General features: G+C 43.2%; 1 protein-coding gene across 7 annotated transcripts in view; it reads left to right on the top strand.

Annotated features, from left to right (window-relative positions):
* FAM149A (family with sequence similarity 149 member A) overlaps window positions 1-20,544 on the top strand; it is a 44,017-nt gene that overhangs the window by 6,039 nt on the left and 17,434 nt on the right. For 6 of the 7 annotated variants that reach the window (XR_009451419.1, XM_059685621.1, XM_059685620.1 and 3 more), the window contains exons 2-6: window positions 12,762-12,872; window positions 13,175-13,319; window positions 16,476-16,618; window positions 18,213-18,338; window positions 19,250-19,420. Coding sequence is in view for 6 of the 7 variants with exons in the window: in XM_059685621.1 (XP_059541604.1) it covers window positions 12,762-12,872; window positions 13,175-13,319; window positions 16,476-16,618; window positions 18,213-18,338; window positions 19,250-19,420 (696 nt within the window). In the remaining variant the exon portion in view is untranslated. Of the gene's footprint in view, window positions 1-7,484; window positions 7,751-12,761; window positions 12,873-13,174; window positions 13,320-16,475; window positions 16,619-18,212; window positions 18,339-19,249; window positions 19,421-20,544 lie in introns of those variants that run through there. The other variant, XM_059685623.1, reaches the window with a different exon arrangement.

Below are 20,544 nucleotides of genomic sequence, written 5' to 3'. Positions count from 1 at the left end.
TGTTTCTATCTCTCTCCGTCTCCCTTCCTCTCTGAAATCAATAAAGAAATATATTTAAAAAACAAAAAAAAAACAAAACATATCTCAACCTAGCCGGTTTGGCTCAGTGGATAGAGCCTTGGCCGGTGAGCTGAAAGGTCCCAGGTTCGATTCTGTCCAAGGGCACATGTCTGGGTTGTGGGCTTGATCCCCAGTGGGGCACGTGCAGGAGGCAGCCGATCAATGATTCTCTCTCATCATTGATGTTTCTCTCTCTCCCTCTCCTTATCTCTCTGAAATCAATAAAAATATATATATATTTTTAAAAGCATAGAAATGAAATAAAGTCTTTGAAATGATTAAATATCCAGTGGTGAACTTGGGAAAGAAGCTGATGGTCTTTGGAAATGACAAGAAAACCAGTCAAGTAAGACTTCCCCTGCTGTTGTTTAATAACTAGAATATGCTGAACTAAACAAAATGTCCTCCTCCTATACATATATACATACATACCTTCTTAGGATCATTGTCATCTTAAATTTATTATAGTGATAGTAACAAGGATTAGGAAGAACCCCATGTAGGAAGCTCACAATTTACATCTGGCTTTTAATAGCAATAATTATATTTCAGAGAATGTCGCTAGATGCATAGAAGATTAAAATCGAGATATATTTAAAAATACATTTAATGCAAATTCTGAACATCAGTGAAATATTAAAAACCATTCATGTACATTCAAGATTCTTTATAATCCAATTGAAATAAGAGTCTACATTGAATAAAATTAGCCCTTCCCTCTTAAAAAACATAAGTTTGTTGACAAATTAATGCATAAAAATAATTCCTAGGGAACTTTAACTTTAGTATATGAAATATAGGCAGTGATCGTGATGACCAAAATGACTGTTTGACCACTCACCATGCGGTGCTAGCATAGATGCATAGACATAGGTAAAGTCTATGAGTGAACTAAGAATGAACAAGACAAATGCTTGCCTTCACAGAGTTTGACTGTAAGAAGATTAGGTCAGGGATGAGAATTCAAAATTCCACCAACAGAGATCTGAGATGCCACTTCTCAAAATGGCCAGAGATACACCCAGGAGTGGACTGGGGGTGTGACTGAAAGGCTGGCACTGATGTGAAGGCGTGGCTGTTCTGGATTTCCCAGAGGAGCCAATGGCTGCCTAGGAGGCAGAGCTTTTGATGCTGACTGGCATAGAAACCGACCAATCAGAACCTAATCTGGGTGAACTGTGAAGGGAGAACCTAAGGTGGGCACTGAGAAGGGGTTTTAAGGGCAATAGCTGTTTGGTGTAAGGCAGTGGTCAGCAAACTGCGGCCCCTAGAGTGTGGCTCTTCCACAAAATACCACATGCGGGCGCGCACGTACAGTGCGATTGAAACTTTGTGGCAACACTCAAGGGGCCAAAGAGCCACATGTGGCTCATGAGCTGCAGTTTGCTGACCCCTGGTGTAAGGTATAAGAAAGCAGTTCAATTTTTTAATAACCAGTTTGGCAGTATAGCGCATATGGCTGGCTATCAATCCAGATATAGGGGTTATGTATTTTTGTCTGCCAAGAGCATTTCCTCCTGCTGAAAAAGGCTCCCCCCCCCCCCATTTAAGCAATCCTATCCTATATAATCTATCTATACTAATAAAAGGGTAATATACTAATTAGACTAGGTTGACCAGCCATCTTCCGGATGTCCGACATCTAATTAGGGAGGGCAGTTGGGGGCAACCAGGCCTGCAGGGGAGGGCCATTGGGGGCAACCAGGTGGGCAGGCAAGGGCCGTTGGGGGCGACCAGGCCTTCAGGGTAGGACAGTTGGGGGCATTAGGCAGGCAGGCAGGTGAGTGGTTAGGAGCCAGTGGTCCTGGATTGTGGGAGGGATGTCTTACTGCTGGCAGTTGGATTTCCCCCAAAGGATCCTGGATTGGTGTGGGTACAGGCTGGGTTGAGGGACACCCCCACCCCCCATGCACGTATTTCATGCACCAGGCCTCTAGTATATTATAAAGAAGGTGATAGTCTCAAGAAAAGGCCTACCTCAGTCAGACTTTCGTTTTACTTACTAAATTTGACATGTTTGTAATCACATTTCACTGACATGAGCATTGCTGAAATATGTATTATTGTACAAATGTAAGCTTCTTAGCATTTAAAATAACAGCTGGCTTTTCCATATCTACTAGTTGCCAGATGCTGCATGCATCCGTAGACATTATCATGAATCCCCCAAACATACAAGGTAGGAATGTTATTTCATTCTACAGATGAAAAAGTTGAGGATAAGAAAGGAAAACAATTGGTCTAATTTCACATGGCTAATCTGTGGGAAATGTAAGAAGCAAATGCAGGCAGTATATTATCCACAATTGCCGGAACCCCGGCACACAATATGTGTAACCAAGTAGTTTGTTTTTTAACAAATTATTTAAGATGGTAATGAAAAATAAAATCTACTTCTAAGGTAGTTGGTGGTATTTTTCCTGTAGCAGATCTACTCTAAAAAATTGTATTTTCCAATTAAAATAATTTTGAAAAATAAAAATTATGATAATAGGTAACCTAAAACTAACATCCTCAGAATAATATTCCTATTAATACTGATAAAACCAAATTTAAAGCTTAATTTTATCCACTTGAAGTACAGATAACAAATGAATTTTAGCATAAAAAGCATGACTTACTTAAAATAAAGCATTGGTTAACTCTAGTTTATTATTTAATAGCAAATCAAATATTTTATTCATTCTAGTAAGGCAGTAATGAGCAAACATGTCTTACTAGAAAAAAATATTAGCGATGGCCCTTGCAAGAGGAAAGAATATACCAGCACATTAGAATTTCCCTAATTAGACATTTCACTTAAAGGTGTCTTTAGAAGACGCCTTATAATTAAATATCTACAACTGTAATCCTTGCCAGGCCCTTATATTATGTTCATCCAATGAGTATATTTCTTTCACATAACATTTAACAATTTGTATCTCTCTTGCTTATTGATTTCCAACATAAATGATGTGATTTTGATAATCTAAAACTAACAAGGTATTTGTTTTAAAGATTCATAAAAGTGACAATTTTTAAATTAATCACTAACTTGAATTTCTTACAATGAGGTTTCAAAGTTATGCAATAGCAAATATGTGTCACTTTCTTGTCTTTTGTTATGAAACCACCTTTTTATGCAAAGCAGTGACAGTAGCTGTCCTTGGGCAACATAAGTTCCATTTTAGAATTTGTTGTCTGAACTAGCTAGCTAAAATTATGAGACACTTTGAGCTGAGCGTCTCGTGTGTGTGCCGGTACTCCCATCCCAAATACACTCTTAATACATATACTTGTTCCAGTTGGAATCCTGTTTTTGTCTCAGGCTGACCAGGAAGCAGGATGCAAACCTTTTTTCACCAGAAAGCATTAGTAAGCTATTCTTGCATTAAAAGCATTGGGGGGGAGGGGGGGATGTATATTTTATTAAAGATTTTCTTGGGAGATGAATGGTGACTTATATCACACATTGTAAAATATTTCACTACAAAACTGTCCTTACTTTTATTTCCAGTAATGACAGACTAGATAGTTTGAGACCAACCACCACCTAAGTGTTAACTAGAAAAGCTAGACAATGAACAGAACCCCACCCCCACCCACCCCCCACACACAAGGCATTAGGATTAGACGGAAAGAGACCTAACCCCAGATTGAAATCGTCTTAATTTTTTATTGGATTAGGATGATTTGGATGGCTAGAGCTCCCAGCCCAGTCTGCTGTAGAGGTAAATTTAATCTCCTCTGAATGTAAGCTGTAAGCAACAACTTTATATTGGTTATCAATGACACAGTTTAAACGTAAGAATACAGAAAGGTTGAATATAATTGTATGGATGAAGTGAAAATTCTAATGTAAAGGAAGCTAGTGTAGCTTTTATAATATCAGACCTAGCAGACTTTAACCCATAAAATGAAATTGACACATTATACTGATCCATCAATTATTACAAGGTCTTTGTTTTCTGCTCTACTAATTAAAAGAATAAATGAAATCAAATATTAAAAAACATTTTTTGGGGAAAATTTGACTATTTTGATGTTGCAGTTTGGGAAATTGAACTCTTCATAGAATAGAATTAGGGGCTGTTGTTATTTTGAAAGCCTGATAAATTCTTTATAAAAATATTTATAAAACAGTTTTTGGATTGTTTGTGGGTTTTTATTTAATTACTAGAGGCCTGGTGCACAAAATTCGTACACGGGGGTGGGGGTGGGGGTGGTGTTCTTCAACGCAGCCTGCACCCTCTCACAATCTGGGACTCCCTCGGGGGATGTACGACTGCCAGTTTGGGCCCGATCCTGCAGGACATCCCTCTCACAATCCGTGACTGCTGGCTCCTAACCACTCACCTACCTGCCTGCCTGATCGCCCCTAACCACCTATTCTTTGCCCCCTGCCTCTGCAGCTTCATCCGGAAGGATGTCCGGAATGGTGTTTGGAAGGTCGTTCGGCTGTCTGGTCTTATTAGCATATTACGCTTTTATTATTATAGATATATATTCTTTCACTTTCTACTGATAAATGTATCATAAAGTAAATGCTTAAAAGTGGGAAAAAATATTGAATGTTAATAAATGTTATTGAACCCATTTATCCAAGGTATAAGATTGTAACATAAAGTTTCTGTTTTCTGGTTCAAAACAGCATACTACTGGCAATTTCCTATGATCTCACCTAATAATTATTGTCCTGGATATATTTCAGCACTCATTTTGAAGTTGTTATGTTTCAAAATAATCAATATAGGTGTTTTGTTTTGAATAATATACTAATTCTTTATCCTTCTACTATTTTATATAAGCTGTATACCACATAGATTACTTAGGACTCTAAGTATTTTACTCTTCACATTAAAAATCTAATAATTTTTCCTCCTGCTATCTCTTTTTAGATAAAGCATTCCTCTAAATTTTAAAACTATTTTTTATTCTTTGCTAAATATAGTGAGCTTTAGCTTCTTGGTATTTTTGGCAGGGGCTTTGCAGGGGGTGCCCTACATAGAAGTATGGTGTGAGGTCTGACACCAATGGCCTAAGCTAGACTGTAGCTCTGACAAACCATCAACTTCTCTGTGCCTCAGTTTACAAATCTGTAGAATGCTACTAACAGTCTTTCTCCCTTCAAAGAATTATTGTGAAGCTTAAATGCACTAACAACGGTGTTTAAAATGGCCTGGGATGTGGCAAGTATTAAAGAAATGTTAGCGAATATTGTTATAGAACACCAGGGGCCCAGTGCATGAATTCGTGCACCTTGAAAGGAACTGTGGGCTGTAAGGCTGCAGTAGGCACAGGGGCGGGTCTTGGCCCATCCTCTGCACCACCACCTGGCCCCTCATGCTGTGGACCCCAGTCCTCTGTCTTCCAGCAGCCCTGCTCCCACCGCCACCACTCCCATGAGCTGACGGTGTTGGCCCCACTTGCACCCACTGACAGTGCAGAACGATTGGGGCCAGTGCCAGCAGCGGTATGAGCGGGGCCGGCACTGTCAGCGGGTGCGAGCAGCAGCTGCTGCCCCGATCGCCCCTCAGGAGCAGGGGGAGGTGGAGAAGCCCTCAGGGACAATTAGGGCCGGCAGCTGCCGCTCACACCCGCTGATGGTGCTGAGCAATCAGGACTGGCATCGGGCGCCAGCAACAGGTGTGAGAGCCAGGTGGGTCCACGGCAGGTGGGAGCAAAGAATTTTCAGTAACCACCAGAGGCTTGCCTGGATGACAGCGGCTGGCGCCCCCGCCTTGGCCATGTTCTGCGCTCTGCTGCCTACTGCTGACACCCACCATGTTCTGCGTGCACCCCCTGGTGGTCAGTGCATGTCATAGCGACCAGTTGTTCTGCTGTTCGGTCTATTTGCATATTAGCCTTTTATTATATAGGATATTTGATAAATCGACTATAGATCGTCATAAAACATCTTATGAAAAAGGAAGGTGAGAGCAAAAATCTGCAAATAAGATCTGAGATGAATCTTAAAAAGGGTAAGCTTTTGAAGTCAGACTGAACAGATCTATATAAAAATGTTTGCCCTTGGTAACTTAATATTGCTCTCCTGGACAAAAAAGTAGCCATCTTTCAAGCAGTTGTGAGTTGAGAAGTAAGGTATGTAGTTCCTGGGCCCTGTTTGCCTGTGGGAGTGAGAGCATTCATCCACGGTGCGTGTCAGCATCTGGACGCTTTCTGCTGGCTGTGCATACTAGATATTGCTCGCTGCAAAAGTGATTTCCTATCTAAACAGGATTCTGCATCTGCACTGATATGAATCTTCACTACATCCTACATTTTGCAAATAGCAACAAAAACATTAAAATCCATCTGGCATGGCTTTCAGTGACAAAAGATGGGAAAGATGGACATCTAGTGGCGTTCTAGCAGTATCGCACAAAATGTTAATCCAGCCAAATATATACAGGGTGTCTCCAAAAATGTACACACACTTTAGCAGCTGGTTCTATTACAATTTGAAAATGAAATGTATCTTAACAAACACTGCTTTTATAATTATTCAAAGTGTGTGTGTACATTTTTGGGAACGCCCTGTAGTTGTATTTCGCTTTACATAGGCTGTCCTAAAAAAAATTTCATATAAAGCAAGTTTATGTTATTATTTATAAGATATAACTATTTACATTTATTGTAATCATTTAAAAATAACGCCCTTATAAATTTTGCCACCGAGGTAATATTTTTTTCATTTTTTATTTTAAATCACATATTAATTCTACCTTTCTCTATAATTTCATATAAGCTGTGAACTTCATAGTTTACTAGCACTTTCTGAGATTATTATATTATTCACATTAAAATAAATAAAGATAACATTTTTTATTGGTCTTCTTGTAAAGTAGTTACTGGTAAAATACACTTAAATGTATAGAGGAGTTCAACACATTTTAAAATAGAAGTTTTTAATTTTAGAACAGTTTTAAATTTACAGAAAAGTTGCTTCCTATTATCAACATTTCCTATTATTATGGTACATTTGTCACAATTAATGCACCAACAATGATGCATTGTTATTAACTGAACTCTATTTCATTCCAGTTTCACCAACGTATTAGGGTTCTCCAGAGAACTGGAACCAATAAGATGCATCTATATGCAGGTCTACAGCACATCTTTACCCATACTTACAGATTCACGTAGATATAGAGAGAGAGCTAGGTGGCTAGCGCTTGTCTGGACAGACCTTCCCACCCAGACAGCACGGGGAGGGGGAAGGCCAGGCCCTTGCTCCCTGGAGGCCAGGAGAGGCCCCTGGAGCTGGTGCCAAGAGGCTGAGCGACCTTCAGCCAAAGCTCAGGTGACGGGAATGTGAAATCTGGCCTCTGGCGGCGGGAAGGGGAACCGCGTGCTCTCCCGGAGGTCAGGGTCCGGGAAAGGGGGAGATGGGGAGGGTGGGAAGTGGGCGGATGGGGGCGGGGAGCGCGCCCAGGTTTGGGAAGAGCGGGCGCTGGGGACCCGCCGCGGGGCCTAACCCGACCTCGGGCGCGGCCCGGGGAGGAGGGAAAGGCGTGCGGAGGGGACGGAGGTGTCGCCCCGCCGCACAGGAATCCGGCCCTGGCGGGGCCTGCGGATCTGGCGGGGGGAGCGGTCCTGCGCGCCCGGCGAGCCGCCTCGCCCACGGGCCGCGCCTCCCCGGCCGGGAGCGCCCCTGGCCGCGCCGCTGGAGGCTCGCGGTTCCCGGCCGCGGCTCGGCCGCCTGTGCGGGGTTAGCCCGGCGGGGGGCGCAGCGCTGGGCGGACGGGGAGCCGAGGTCCCCGGGGCGCCGGGAAGCGGGGCCCGCCGCCTGCAGGGGTTCCGCGCGGGGTGTGGGCGCGCCGGGGCGCCCAGGCCTGGAGGCGCGGGGCCGGGCCCGGGACACGCGAGCGCAGGCCTGGGGCTGATCGTGATTGGGTGAGTCCTGATCTGGGAAGGGAAGTGCTGAACGCTGGCGTGTGATGTTTGTGCAGTGTGCGTGATTTGTTTTCTGCCTGCAAAGCTGGAATCCATCTCTTCTGTTCCCGCATCCATTCATGACATTCTCGTGCTCACAGCACGCGGGCCGCCCAGGTGACCTCGCTCACTGGCTCTCAGAAGCATCCATGACATCTGATTTGACTTCTGCAATCCCCAGCCCAGGTTGCCTCTAGCAGGTCCTGTGTTAAGTCTGGACAGCCTGGGTGTTTTATAGGGAGGGGCAGGTTCGCGAAGGCCAGTTGATTCCAGAAAATACCCTGCATTTCAGCCCATGCAGCATACAGGGCTCATTTCAGACAACCCTTCTTAAGAGGAATACACAATTGAAGCTGTGGTGGCTGTTGAAGACTTGAATTTCTACATGCACTGGTTTGTGGGCGATCAGGAGGCAGCTTTTTCAAAGTAAAAGTAGATGATCCTGTCATTTCCTTGACAACTAGAATGGAGTGACTCACGGAGACTGGGACTCGGCCTTAACTTTGATTCATCAACAAATTAATCCGCTGTGGTTCAGTTGTTGCATTTCCGTTTACAACAAAAAGTAGGTCCTGTCTGCAAATGAACAGCCCTAAATGTACCCACTGAGCGGAATTTTTTCATCTCTAAATATAAGGAACTACCATGGAACTGTTCTATAGCTAGGTGGTTTGTAATTAAAGCTTAAACGCTCCACCACATCAAGCTTTAAGGTTTGTAGGACGCATCCTGTAAGTTGTGTACATTTTCCTAGACTGTAGGGCTGATGTAGGAGTTGATCGTTCACAGGGAATTGAAGATGTTCCGTATATTGCATGAAAGAACAGCATGACTGGAAGACAGAGAAACCAACGAAGCAAAACAAGACATAAAAAGAAAAACAGAAGGTAAATGTTACAGATTCTGTTTTTAGTTTACAACGTCAGTCACCTGTGGTTCGTGGAAAGACCAGCTCCTTCCCTGTTGTCCTTGTGACCTTGGGCAGTCATTCCCCTGAATTCTGTGGTCAAATGTATAAGCCATTACACTGAACCTGGAAGTTCAAGAAGTTCCACAGATGTCCAGAGACTTTGAAGACAGGGGGAAGAGCAGAGGAGGAAGTTGGAGAAATGGTCTGAAAGTCGTTTCAAAGCGTCCATTTTCTAGTAATCTCCACCCTCACCCCCATACCTAGCCAGCACCCCTGTCTTGGAGACCTCGTGGTCTCACTACACTTTGAAGTGAGCAGCAGTGTTCCTCTTGGCAAGGATATGGTATAATGTGAAGAGAGAAACTAGTTCTTCCATTTTGTAAATAATTTCTTCTTTGTTTGAACTACCTCCTTCCCACTCTTCCCACCCTACCCCATGACCTCAGAAAAAGGGTGACTATTCTGGAAGAAGAAATTATTTAGTTGGAAACAAAAACAAATGGGTATGCATTTTCAAGTTGCACGAAAGGAGATAAGGTGCTAAGTAGGAGCAAGAGAAGCTAAATGAGTGCAGGAGGGACTCCATTCTGTTGTAATCTCCATGTTTTGGAGATATCAGCTACTGTGAATTTTCTTTCTTTATAAAGGTTAAATATGTTCCAGAAATGTCTTTAATTTGGAGAATATTTTTGAGTCTGGTCACAGTGTAATCTTGTGATTTAAGCATGAACATTCAGAATAATTAGAGAGCTAAAACATATTCTTTAGAAGCGCTGATTGACTGAGTAGGAGGGGAAAGGCGCCAAGAACAGAGGTACGGAGGCGCGCGCGAGGGAGACAGCTGCACCTGGGTGCGCAGTTTTTTTCAATCGGAAGGGGATACAAGCTCTTGAAAGCACTGAACTCATTTACAGTGAGACGCTGGGGCCCCAGGCTCCTACGGGGAGAAACGGGACTGTCTTGCAGCGGGTCGGAAAGCGAGGGTGACTTTCTCACAGAGCTGCTTGCAGGGATCATTGTTGCTGTGGGGGCTCGAGGCACTCGGGGAGTCGCAGAGACGCTGACAACACCATTGCTGTTTGCTCTGCCCTGGGGACTCTCTGAGACCCCGCCCCACTCAATTTACATCCCCTCCCAAGCTGTGCTCGGCACAAAAGGAGGCACCTGCGCTTTTGCAGCCTAACAAACTGCAGCTGGATCAGAGAGCTCCAAAACTACCAAACTCCAAACAAAGAGGAGAAATCTGTTGATATTGCTGTAGCTCCTGCTGGGTGGAACCACACAGTGGTTGACTTGGGGATCCAGGAGCCAGGGTACTCCAGGTCAGATACTAGATTTCTACTCCTCACATCCATAAGGGACACACTCAAGAAGCAGACTCAATGAGCACCAAAGCCCCACTGAAGCAAGTCCTACCGCATAAGGGTGTCTCCAGCACAGCAGTTCTTCCACTATAGACACAGAGGGTCCTTGCAGTCAGCCAAAAATGCGGAGACAAAGAAACATGTCAAAAATGAAAGAAATGGAGGAAAGCAAACTAATGGAGGACATAGAGTTCAAAACCACAGTTATAAGGCTACTCAAGAATCTTCTACAAACCTCCGAGGAACTTAGTGAGACCTCCAAGGATCTTAATGAGAAGGTCAAAAAAATGGAAAAGGACCAGTCAGAAATTAAACATACACTGACTGAAATTAAAAATAATATACAGGGAACCAACAGCAGACTAGAGGATCCCAAGAATTAAGTCAAAGATCTGAAATATGAAGAAGCAAAAAAACACCCATCCAGAAAAGCAAAAAGAATCCAAAAATATGAAGATAATGTAAGGAGCCTTTGGGACAACTTCAAACGTACCAACCTCCGAATTATCAGGGTGCCAGAAGAAGAGAGAGAACAAGATACTGAAAACCTATTTGAAGAAATAATGATAGAAAACTTCCCCTACCTGATGAAAGAAATAGACTTACAAGTCCAAGAAGTGCAGAGAACCCTAAACAAAAGGAATCCAAATAGGACCACACCAAGACACATCATAATTAAAATGCCAAGGGCTAAAGACAAAGAGAGAATCTTAAAAGCAGCAAGAGAAAAACAGTTAGTTACCTACAAGGGAGTACCCATACGACTGTCAGCTGATTTCTCAACAGAAACCATGCAGGCCAGAAGGGAGTGGCAAGAAATATTCAAAGTGATGAATAGCAAGAACCTACAACCAAGAATAATCTACCCAGCAAAGCAATCATGTAGAATTGAAGGTCAGATAAAGAGTTTCACAGACAAGAAAAAGCTGAAGGAGTTCATCACCACCAAACCAGAATTATATGAAATGCTGAAGGATATTCTTTAAGGGATAAATACCACATGATCTCACTCATTTGTGGAATATAATGAACAACATAAACTGATGAACAAGGACTGATCCAGAGACGGAGTGGCATTGATTGGACTGTCGGGCCTTGGAGGGAAGGTAGGGGAGGGTGGGGGTAAGGGGGAGAGAGCAACCAAAGGACTATATGCAAGCATATAGGCCTAACCAATGGACATGGACAACAGGGCGGGGGGGGGGGGCGGTGAGGGCATGAGTGAGAGAGGGGGTAGGGGATAATGTGGGGATAAGGACATAAAATTTTTTTTTTTTTAAAAAAAGAGAGCTTAAGCAACATAAGTGCCCAGCCATAGAGGAGTGGATAAAGATGGTGTGATGGTGTGGAATAGATATATATAAAATACTAGAGGCCTGGTGCACAAATTCGTGCACGGGTGGGGTCTGGCCGGCCCACCCCTATGGAGGCTTATCAGGCCGGCAGTGGGGAGGGGCCATGGGTGGTTGACCAGCCAGCCCCACCCCTGATCGGGGTGTTGGGTGCAATGGGGGGCCGAGCCAGCTGGGGAGGTCCCAATCGGGGCCCAGATCAGGCTGGTTGGCTGTAACAGTGTGTATCGTAGCCACCGTTCGTTCCAATCATTCTGGTTGTTCCAGCATTCGGGTCGCTAGGTTTTTATATATATAGATTACTTGGCTGTAAAAAAGAGAACTCTTACCATTTACAAAAACATGGATGGCCCTAGAGGGTATTATGCTAAGTGAAATAAGTCAAAGAGAAAAAGACAAATACCATATGATTTCACTTATATGTTTAATCTAAAGAGCAAAGTAAACAAACAAAAGAGAAACAGACTCACCGATGCAGAGAACAAGCTGATGGTTGCCAGATGGGAGGTGGGTTGGAGGGCTGGGTGAGGAAGGTGAAGGGATTAAGAAGTACAAATTCATGGGTGTTAGGTACAGCAGAGGGAATACAGTCAATAATATTGTAATAAGTAGGTATGGTGCCAGGTGGGTACTTGAAATGTCAGGGGATCACTTTGTAAGGTATATAAATGTTTAACCACTATACTGTACACCTGAAACTAATATAATACTGACAGTCAACTGTAATTGGAAAATTTAAAAAGTTTAAAGAAATAAAAACAAACAAAAAGAGAGATGCATACTAAGAAGTGTTCTGGGAGGTGCAAGTTAACAGGAACTGTTTTCCTGGGGCAGCATTTGCTAATAATAATAGCAGTGAGCAGGGTCAGCCTGATCTATCTATAAAGCGCAGCAATTTCCAACCTTTTCATCTGATGGCACATACACTAATTACTGAAATTCTGCAGCACAACAAGAAATATGTTTTTCGCTGATCTGACAATAAAATAAATACAATGTGGATTCCTTCACATTGGATGGCTATGTGGCATGTGTGTGCACATGTGTGGGTGTAGCGGGACATGGCAAGAGGGAGGGAGCAACTTTATACAAAAGGAAATTCTAAAAGTTTAATGAATAAAATTATTACATTATAAATACTTTTTTTATTTTATTTTTCAGACGAGGACTGTCAGAAGGATCTGGGAAACACAATTTTCCTGTAAAAAGCAAAGATCCTTTACCTACACATTTTACAAGAAATGTGCAGAAAGCCATTGATAAATATACCTGGTAAGTATTAACCTATGAAACACTTCTGATTGCAAAACCAAAACATGCCCATAATGAATATGGCAAACAAAATCGGAGATTGGCCGTGAATTTCTAAAAGTAAACAAGCCGTTTTATTTTCAGATAAAACTAAAATTAGTGAAAGGTTACATTGCATCGGTATTTTAAAATTCTGTGTGCTGTGAAATTGACCAATGTATTTAAAGGAAGAAAGAGGAAGTGGCTCAGAGAAGTAAAGCCAGTTTCCAGCCCAACCTCTTCCCAGGAAATAGTATTTATGTTGCCTCTGTTTGTTCCTGCAGTGAGCCCCTGTCATCATTTTCATCCAGTGGAAGCCCCACCCCCACAGAAGCCCACAGCTCTTGGTCCGGGTCTGGGACGCAGAGTTCAACCTCGACCACGGGTTTATCTACCGAAAGGAGCTCCATTTGCTCATGGAGAGATGAAGTATGTCTCAGAATACTTTGGATAATTGCATGGTTACAATGTGTGAACAGTGGCTTTCTTATTTTTAAAAAATTATTTTTATTTTTTAAATACATTTTTATTGATTTCAGATAGGAAGTGAGAGTGAGAGAAAGATAGAAACATCAGTGATGAGAGAGAATCATTGATCGGCTGCCTCCTGCATGCCCCACACGGGGGATCAAGCTCGCAACCGAGCATGTGCCCTTGACCAGAATCGAACTCAGGAGCCTGCAGTCTGCAGGCCAACGCTCTATCCAATGAGCCAAATGGGCTAGGGCTGCTTTCCTATTTTTAAAAATATCTTTTTTACCAATTTTAAAAGCATTACCTATAATACACATGCGTAGCCATACATATAAAAACATTTCTATGTCACACGTAAAATCTTAAAAGTACAGAACATATAAGGAAAAACAAAAATCACTTATATTCCCATAACTGAGAGTCTCAGCTATTAATAGTTTTGGTTTTTTCTACTTCCTTCCCCTCCCTCTCGGTGTGTTACATTTAATTTCTTATATGAAATCTATGGCGGGAAATTCAGGACAGACGCTGACAATAGGAACTCAAGAGGAAAATTGGGTGAAATAAAAACTAAAAAATCGCCCTGGTTAGAGGATTTCTAAGCAGATGCTTTACTTTCACCTTCTAAGTGTTGTGGAAACTGTTAACTTTGACCTTATCTTTGTCATTTCCGGGAGTGGGGTTTGGAGCCAGGCAAGCTTTTAGTCACAGCTCTATTAGGTGCTCTGCTGATTGCACAGCCTCCTGCCCCCGTAGCCCCTCAAGTGCCCCTGAGCATCCAGGACAAGGCCTTTTGTGAAGCCCTTGAGACTGGGAGCCTCCACTGTAGCCCGTGGGTGCTCTATCTCCTGCACTTTCTTGTTTTCTGTTTTTCTTTGCTCTCTTTAAAAGCAGTTCTCCACTTGCCCCTCTTCCTCCTACCATCTTACAGCAGCGATTTGCAAAGTGTGGGAGGGGACGCTGGGAGGGAGCCAGCTCTGAGTCACTCAGGACCTCTTCAGAGATGTGCTCTCACTTCTGATAAGCAGCCCCACCTCTCGCCCACTCCCTGCCACCCCCACTCGCACTCTGCTCATGAGTGTACAGGTGGGAGGAAGGCTGAGAGTCATGGCTTCACACTGTCCAAATTCTAGATTCTCATGTAATTATCCAGAGAGACCCTTATGGCTTCCATTTATAGAATGCACATTACTCCAGAACCTACAGTTGCTTTTAAACACTTTTATTTACTTTTTGATGGAGAATATTTGCAAAAGCAGCCAAGTGCAATCGAGAGAAAATGGAAAGTAAGCCCTCTTCCAGGCTGTACCCAGGCAATTCCCTCCTAAGAGGCATATGTTATTATTGATTTTCTACTTATTTGCATTTTAAAAGAGCATTCCACTCCCTGGCAACCTGGGGATCTAGTTTATTATCAATTAGAGGGAAGAAGTAGCAGAAAATATTGACTAGCATTCTATGAAAATCAACCCGAGTAAACCATTTGGATCAGGTATGTCAGACTGAATATGCACTTTGTTGCCCTGAGCTGTGGTTAGATTTCAGGTGCACACATCCCTGGAAGAAAAGATAACCAGGCGTTTGCTCTGGAGGCTGCCTGGTCAGTGTTGGTTCTCCTAATTCTGGTAAAGTTCACATTCTCCTCCTTGGACCTGAGGGCTGTAGGACTGTTGCCTCCCAACCGTGGAGAACACGTAGAAAGGCTGAAAGGTTTTCTTATCCACATTTCACTGTAGCCACAGTCCAAGAACCTCTTTAGGTCGGGCAGGAAAAATTAATACTCTGGCCTCACCCTGATAATCCCACCTCAGGATTTTTTTCCATTGATTGAAAGAATGTGAATGGCCCTTTCTATAAAAGCCATTTTCCTTTTCAGTGGTATCATCAGAGAAAGAAATAGTTTAAACTTTGCAGATGTACTTAGATGCTCTCTCACCCAACCATATGAGAGACATATGTCTGCATATTTATACATGTGTGTGTATGTGTGTGTGTGTGTGTGCATCTATATATATAAAACCCTAAGTGACCAGTCACTATGATGCACCCTGACCACCAGAAGGCAGAGGCTCAATGCAGGAGCTCCCCCTGGTGGTCAGTGCGCTCCAACAGTGGGAGTGCTGCTCAGCTGAGGGGCTCCAGATGTGGGGCTCATGGCTGGTGAGCGCAGCTGCAGCGCTGCAGCGGCTAGAGCAGTGGTTCTCAACCTTCCTAATGCCGCGACCCTTTAATACAGTTCCTCATGTTGTGGTTACCCTCAACCATAAAATTATTTTCGTTGCTACTTCATAACTGTAATGTTGCTACTGTTATGAATCATAATGTAAATATCTGATATGCAGGATGTGTTTTCATTGTTACAAATTGAACATAATTAAAGCATAGTGATTAATCACAAAAACAATATGTAATTATATATGTGTTTTCCGATGGTCTTAGGCAATCCTTGTGAAAGGGTTGTTCGACCCCCAAAGGGGTCGCGACCCCCAGGTTGAGAACCGCTGGGCTAGAGCCTCTCCCACCTCTGTGGCAGCGCTACCTAGTGGAGGCTGCAGGAGATGCTGCAGGGCCATTATGCGAGGGAGCGGTGGGCTCAGACTCCTGCCCAGCTGCCTGCTGCTTCACGCACTACTACATCCTCCAGGGGATGTCGAACTGCCAGTTTTGGCCCCATCCCCACAGGCTGTCCGACATCCCCCGAGGGGTCCCGGATTATGAGAGAGCGCAGGCCAGGTTGAGGGACACTGTGGTGCACAAATCCATGCACTGGGCCTATATAATATAGATTAATATTATATTATATTAATCTATATTAATATCTATGTCAGTATGTATAACTATACCTATCACTATATCTATGTAAAAATCTCAAATATGTCTCGTAACTCATATAGTAGATGATCTCTACTTAATAGTTACAGAAATTGTGGGTCAGAGTGGGATGCAATTTATCAGAAGAGTAAAAACTGCAGTATTGGTGTGTCTGACCACAAAATCCACTTATTTCTATCTTGTCATAATGGGTGCTTTAAATATGTTAGCATCATGGATTATGAAGCCGTTACGTCTACAACTTTTAGTATTGTAACTAAATGTGCATTTCTGTTTTAGGAGTTTGACAAAGCCAGTGCACAGAAAGTACAGCAGTTATTCTGGGAGGTTGAGGAAATGTTATTTGAAGGGAAAGTGAGCCCACAGACCCAGAACCTCATGGCTGAATGCAGCGAGTGGGCGAGACGATCCATCCATCTGAGGTAGGGGGGTAATTCATCTTAACTCACCACAATGGGTTTTGGAACCGCCCACTCCGGACTTACTTAACACAATGAGTACATTTTGACTGAAACACTTGCCTGGTCAAAATATGTATCTAGAACACGTGCCCTTTATTGAGATGTTGCATCTTTTGGGATGGCGGCTGAGGAACTACTGAGACATCCCTATACTCAAGTGCATTTTAATTTCTGAGAAGCGGTTAGCTCATCCTCAGAACAAATGCAAGAATGGTAGGTCACCCTTTACCTCCGTGTTCACTAGTATGTGAGCAACACATGTGTGTCCTCAGAACTGAAAGTCGGGCACAGCTTGGGTGTGGAGGAAGGACAAACTATTTGCTGAAGGATTAGATAGATGAACCTTACCATTGCATTCGTTATGTAGGAGGGACCTTTTATTGTTTTTATATCAAAGATGGAGGCTCTAGATTGGATATAAAAGGAAGTTCTTTCTTCTTTCAATTACTCAGCCAAACTACTTAGGCGGAAATGCATATAGGTTCTCCGAAGGTCCTCTGTACTGTGCCCGGGGAGGTAAATGAGAATATTCATACAGATATCAGCAGATCTTCTGGTGATGTCCACTAGGTACCTTTAAAAAATTCTTGACTAGGTGGGTTTTTGTCTTTTCTTTTTAGTCCTCTATAAGCCTCCGCCTCAGAGAATGCAATCAGTCCCTTAGCTATTACTTGTGGGCGCTGACTTTTCTAGGCCTGGGGAGCCTGCCAATGTGTCAGGAACTCAGACCTGCCCCTGCCACTGTTAACTCACGTCATTAAGATAAAAAATGAAGGAGGGGAGGGTAGAAGAAGAAACAATTGCAAGGAACATAAGCCAAGTCTACATATTTATAGATTTCTATTCATTATGTAGATCTCAGTTAACATTTATAGAGAACTTCTGTGTGCTTGCATTACACTCGATCAGTGTTTTCTATCTTTCCCATCTCATGGCACACGTAAACTAATTACTAAAATTCTGCGGCACACCAAAAATATATTTTTTGCTGATATGACAATAAAAATAAGTGTAATTTTGAACCATTCACAACCGATGGCTATTGTTGTGCTGGCTATTGTCATTTTTTTATTTGACAATCTAAGGGAAAAGAAGTCAGTGCCCCTGGCAAAACAGGCAGGTATGACATGTTTTAAAAATTCATGTGGCAAAAAATATATGTATTTTTTGATGTGCCGCAGAATTTTAGTAATTAGTTTACGTGTGCCAGGAGACGAAAACTGTTGAAAACCAGTGCCCTAGATGTAAGGATCTGATAGACTTTATCTCCAGATGATATAAAAACCCACCCAGTCAAGAATTTTCTATCTTGCCTAGACAATCAAACAAATTGAGTCAGTGGCTTAGACACCTGAGAACTTGGCCTCAAGTCTGTCAGTGGCAAGAACAGTCTGGCCTCTCCCTGAAAGCCTGTGGTTTTCTGTGATGCCAGGATACTTCCCATGTGCCAGGATGTTCCTTAGAATAGTATTTTACATGACTTTTAACGTTGCAAAACATTTTACCTTTGCCAATAAAAATATGAATAGCTTTCTCCTTTTTTTAAACCTTGCAGAGTATTAGGAAGACAGGTCATCCTGCCAACCGATGAAGGGGTCCGCCACTTCCAGGGCAGCGAGCCTCGCTCTGCAGGTCACGAATCCTCCCCGGATGCTCGTGAACACAGCAGCCACATCAGGCAGTAAGTTCTTACAAACTGGTTCCAAAAGGTAGTTTTAATGGCATTTTAATTACACTTTTTCATGTCTGTCTCAGCCGTGAGCCTAGGCTCCACCACTTTGCAAGTTTAGATTTCATTGAAGGGCAACTACAGAGCATTATTTTTATAAGATACTTCTGATTCCAGATGATGATGATGATATGATGATGACGACGACAATGTGTGTGTGTGTGTGTGTGTGTGTGTGTGTGTGTCTAATACCGATATCAAGGGAGCTAAAATATATTTTTATTGATTTCAGAGAGGAATGGAGAGGGAGAGAGAGAGAGAAACATCTGTGATGAGAGAGTCATTGATCAGCTGCTTCCTGCACAGCCCACATTGGAGACCGAGCCCACAACTTGGACATGTGCCCTGACCAGGAATCGAACTGTGATTTCTTAGTTCATAGGTCGGCACTCAACCACTGAGCCACATTGGCTGGGCAAGGGAGTTAACTTTTCAACCTTTGTTTCAAAGAATCTCTGAAAGGTGAGCTAGATGCAAAATCAAAACTACTGGATCCTGAGCCCCAAGGCAGTAGCAGCAGAACTACAGCTCCAGCCATTTGCTTTTGCCCAGTAACAGATTTCAATGAATGCCTCCATGCCAGTCACACGTACTTGGGACAGTGCCATGACATCCTATCATTGTAGCAAAGAGGATGCAAATTCATAGAGTAATGTGGGCTTCCAAGAAGCCCTTCAAATGTTTAATGATGCCAGTGTTAAAAATGTTGCTTCTAAGAACATGACTTTTGTTAAGTGTAATATTTAGTGACTTTAAAATTTGGGACTGTGCTTTCTGGATAATTTAAGGACCTACCATAATCATGCACACATTGTATTCTTGACGTTCTACAAGCTCCCATGGAGAATCTGCTTTCCCTGTAGGCTGTGCATCTCCGGCTCTCAAATACTCCCAGCAGCACTTGCAGCTCCGGCCCTGCCAGGTCCCAACTGCACAGAGGTGGCTGACCTAGCGGCATGTTCATCCCTGCAGGAAGAGATCTATGATGTGGATGGAAAAATTGAAGAATATTTCGCTTTTGACCGAAAAGAAGAGTGAGTAGAATTTTATTTGGCACTGACTGAATGGTTTAATAATATTAATTTATTTGGTATTTAGTTTGATTGCCTGCTCATATAGTGCTTTGTGTATATTTCACTTTCCAAAAGATTTTCCATTCTTTGGAGAGTATTGAGCTCTCAAAAGCTTTCCAGTTCCTGGCAGGAACTGCTTCCCTTTCTTGTCTTTTTTAAAATATATTTTTATTGATTTCAGAGAGGAAGGGAGAGGGAGAGAGAGAGAGAAACAGCAATTATGGGAGAGAATCATTGATTGGTTGCCTCCTGCCTGCCCCACACTGGGAATTGAACCCGCAACCCTGGCATGTGCCCTGACCAGGGATTGAACTGTGATCTCCAGGTTCACAAGTAGATGCTCAACCACTGAGCCATGCCAGCCAGGCTGTTTTTGACAATATGGTACAGATAGAAAACAAGAGTTGTGTTTAGCATAATGGTGAACATGACTTGGTGCCCAGGAGCTCCTGGTATCCTATACCTGGCTGTACAGAGGGCAAAGCGGATGGTTCAGTTTCAGCACTAAATGCATATTTGGTTCTTAAACAAAAGCTACACATATTATATACTAAAATGTGATGGAAAATTGGTACATTAAAAAATAATGCACTATTTAAAAAAAGAATGTGAATTTTTTATCCTATCTAATAAAGATATAATATGCAAATTGACCATCACTCCATCACAAAGATGGCTGCTCCCAGTCCCCTCAGCCCTGCCGGAGTCCCACAGTCCTTTCAGCCCAGCCAGGAAAGTGGCAGGTGCACGGTGCGGCTGGACCCGCCCTCAGCCCCCCAGCCACCCAGGGCTAGCCTGAGGTGCAGGCAAGCCTCAGATATCAGCTGCCCAGCCGCCCAGGGCCACCCGAGGCTCAGGTAACCAGGGCCAGCCAAGGCTTGTGCTGCTGGCAGTGGCAGCAGCAAAGGTGTGATGGGGGTGTCACCTTCCCCTGATCACCAGGTCGCCTCCCGCCTCTGAGGGCTCCCGGACTGTGAGCAGGCCTGGCTGAGGGACGCCCCCCTCCAGTGCATGAATTTTCATGCACCGGGCCTCTAGTATGTGTATAATATACATCTATGAATGCGTGTTAGGTAGATAGGTAG

This window comes from Myotis daubentonii, chromosome 2 (assembly GCF_963259705.1).
Source record: "Myotis daubentonii chromosome 2, mMyoDau2.1, whole genome shotgun sequence".
NCBI lineage: Eukaryota > Metazoa > Chordata > Mammalia > Chiroptera > Vespertilionidae > Myotis > Myotis daubentonii.
Note: the sequence above shows the minus strand (reverse complement) of the source record. Positions and strands in the feature narration are given on the sequence as shown.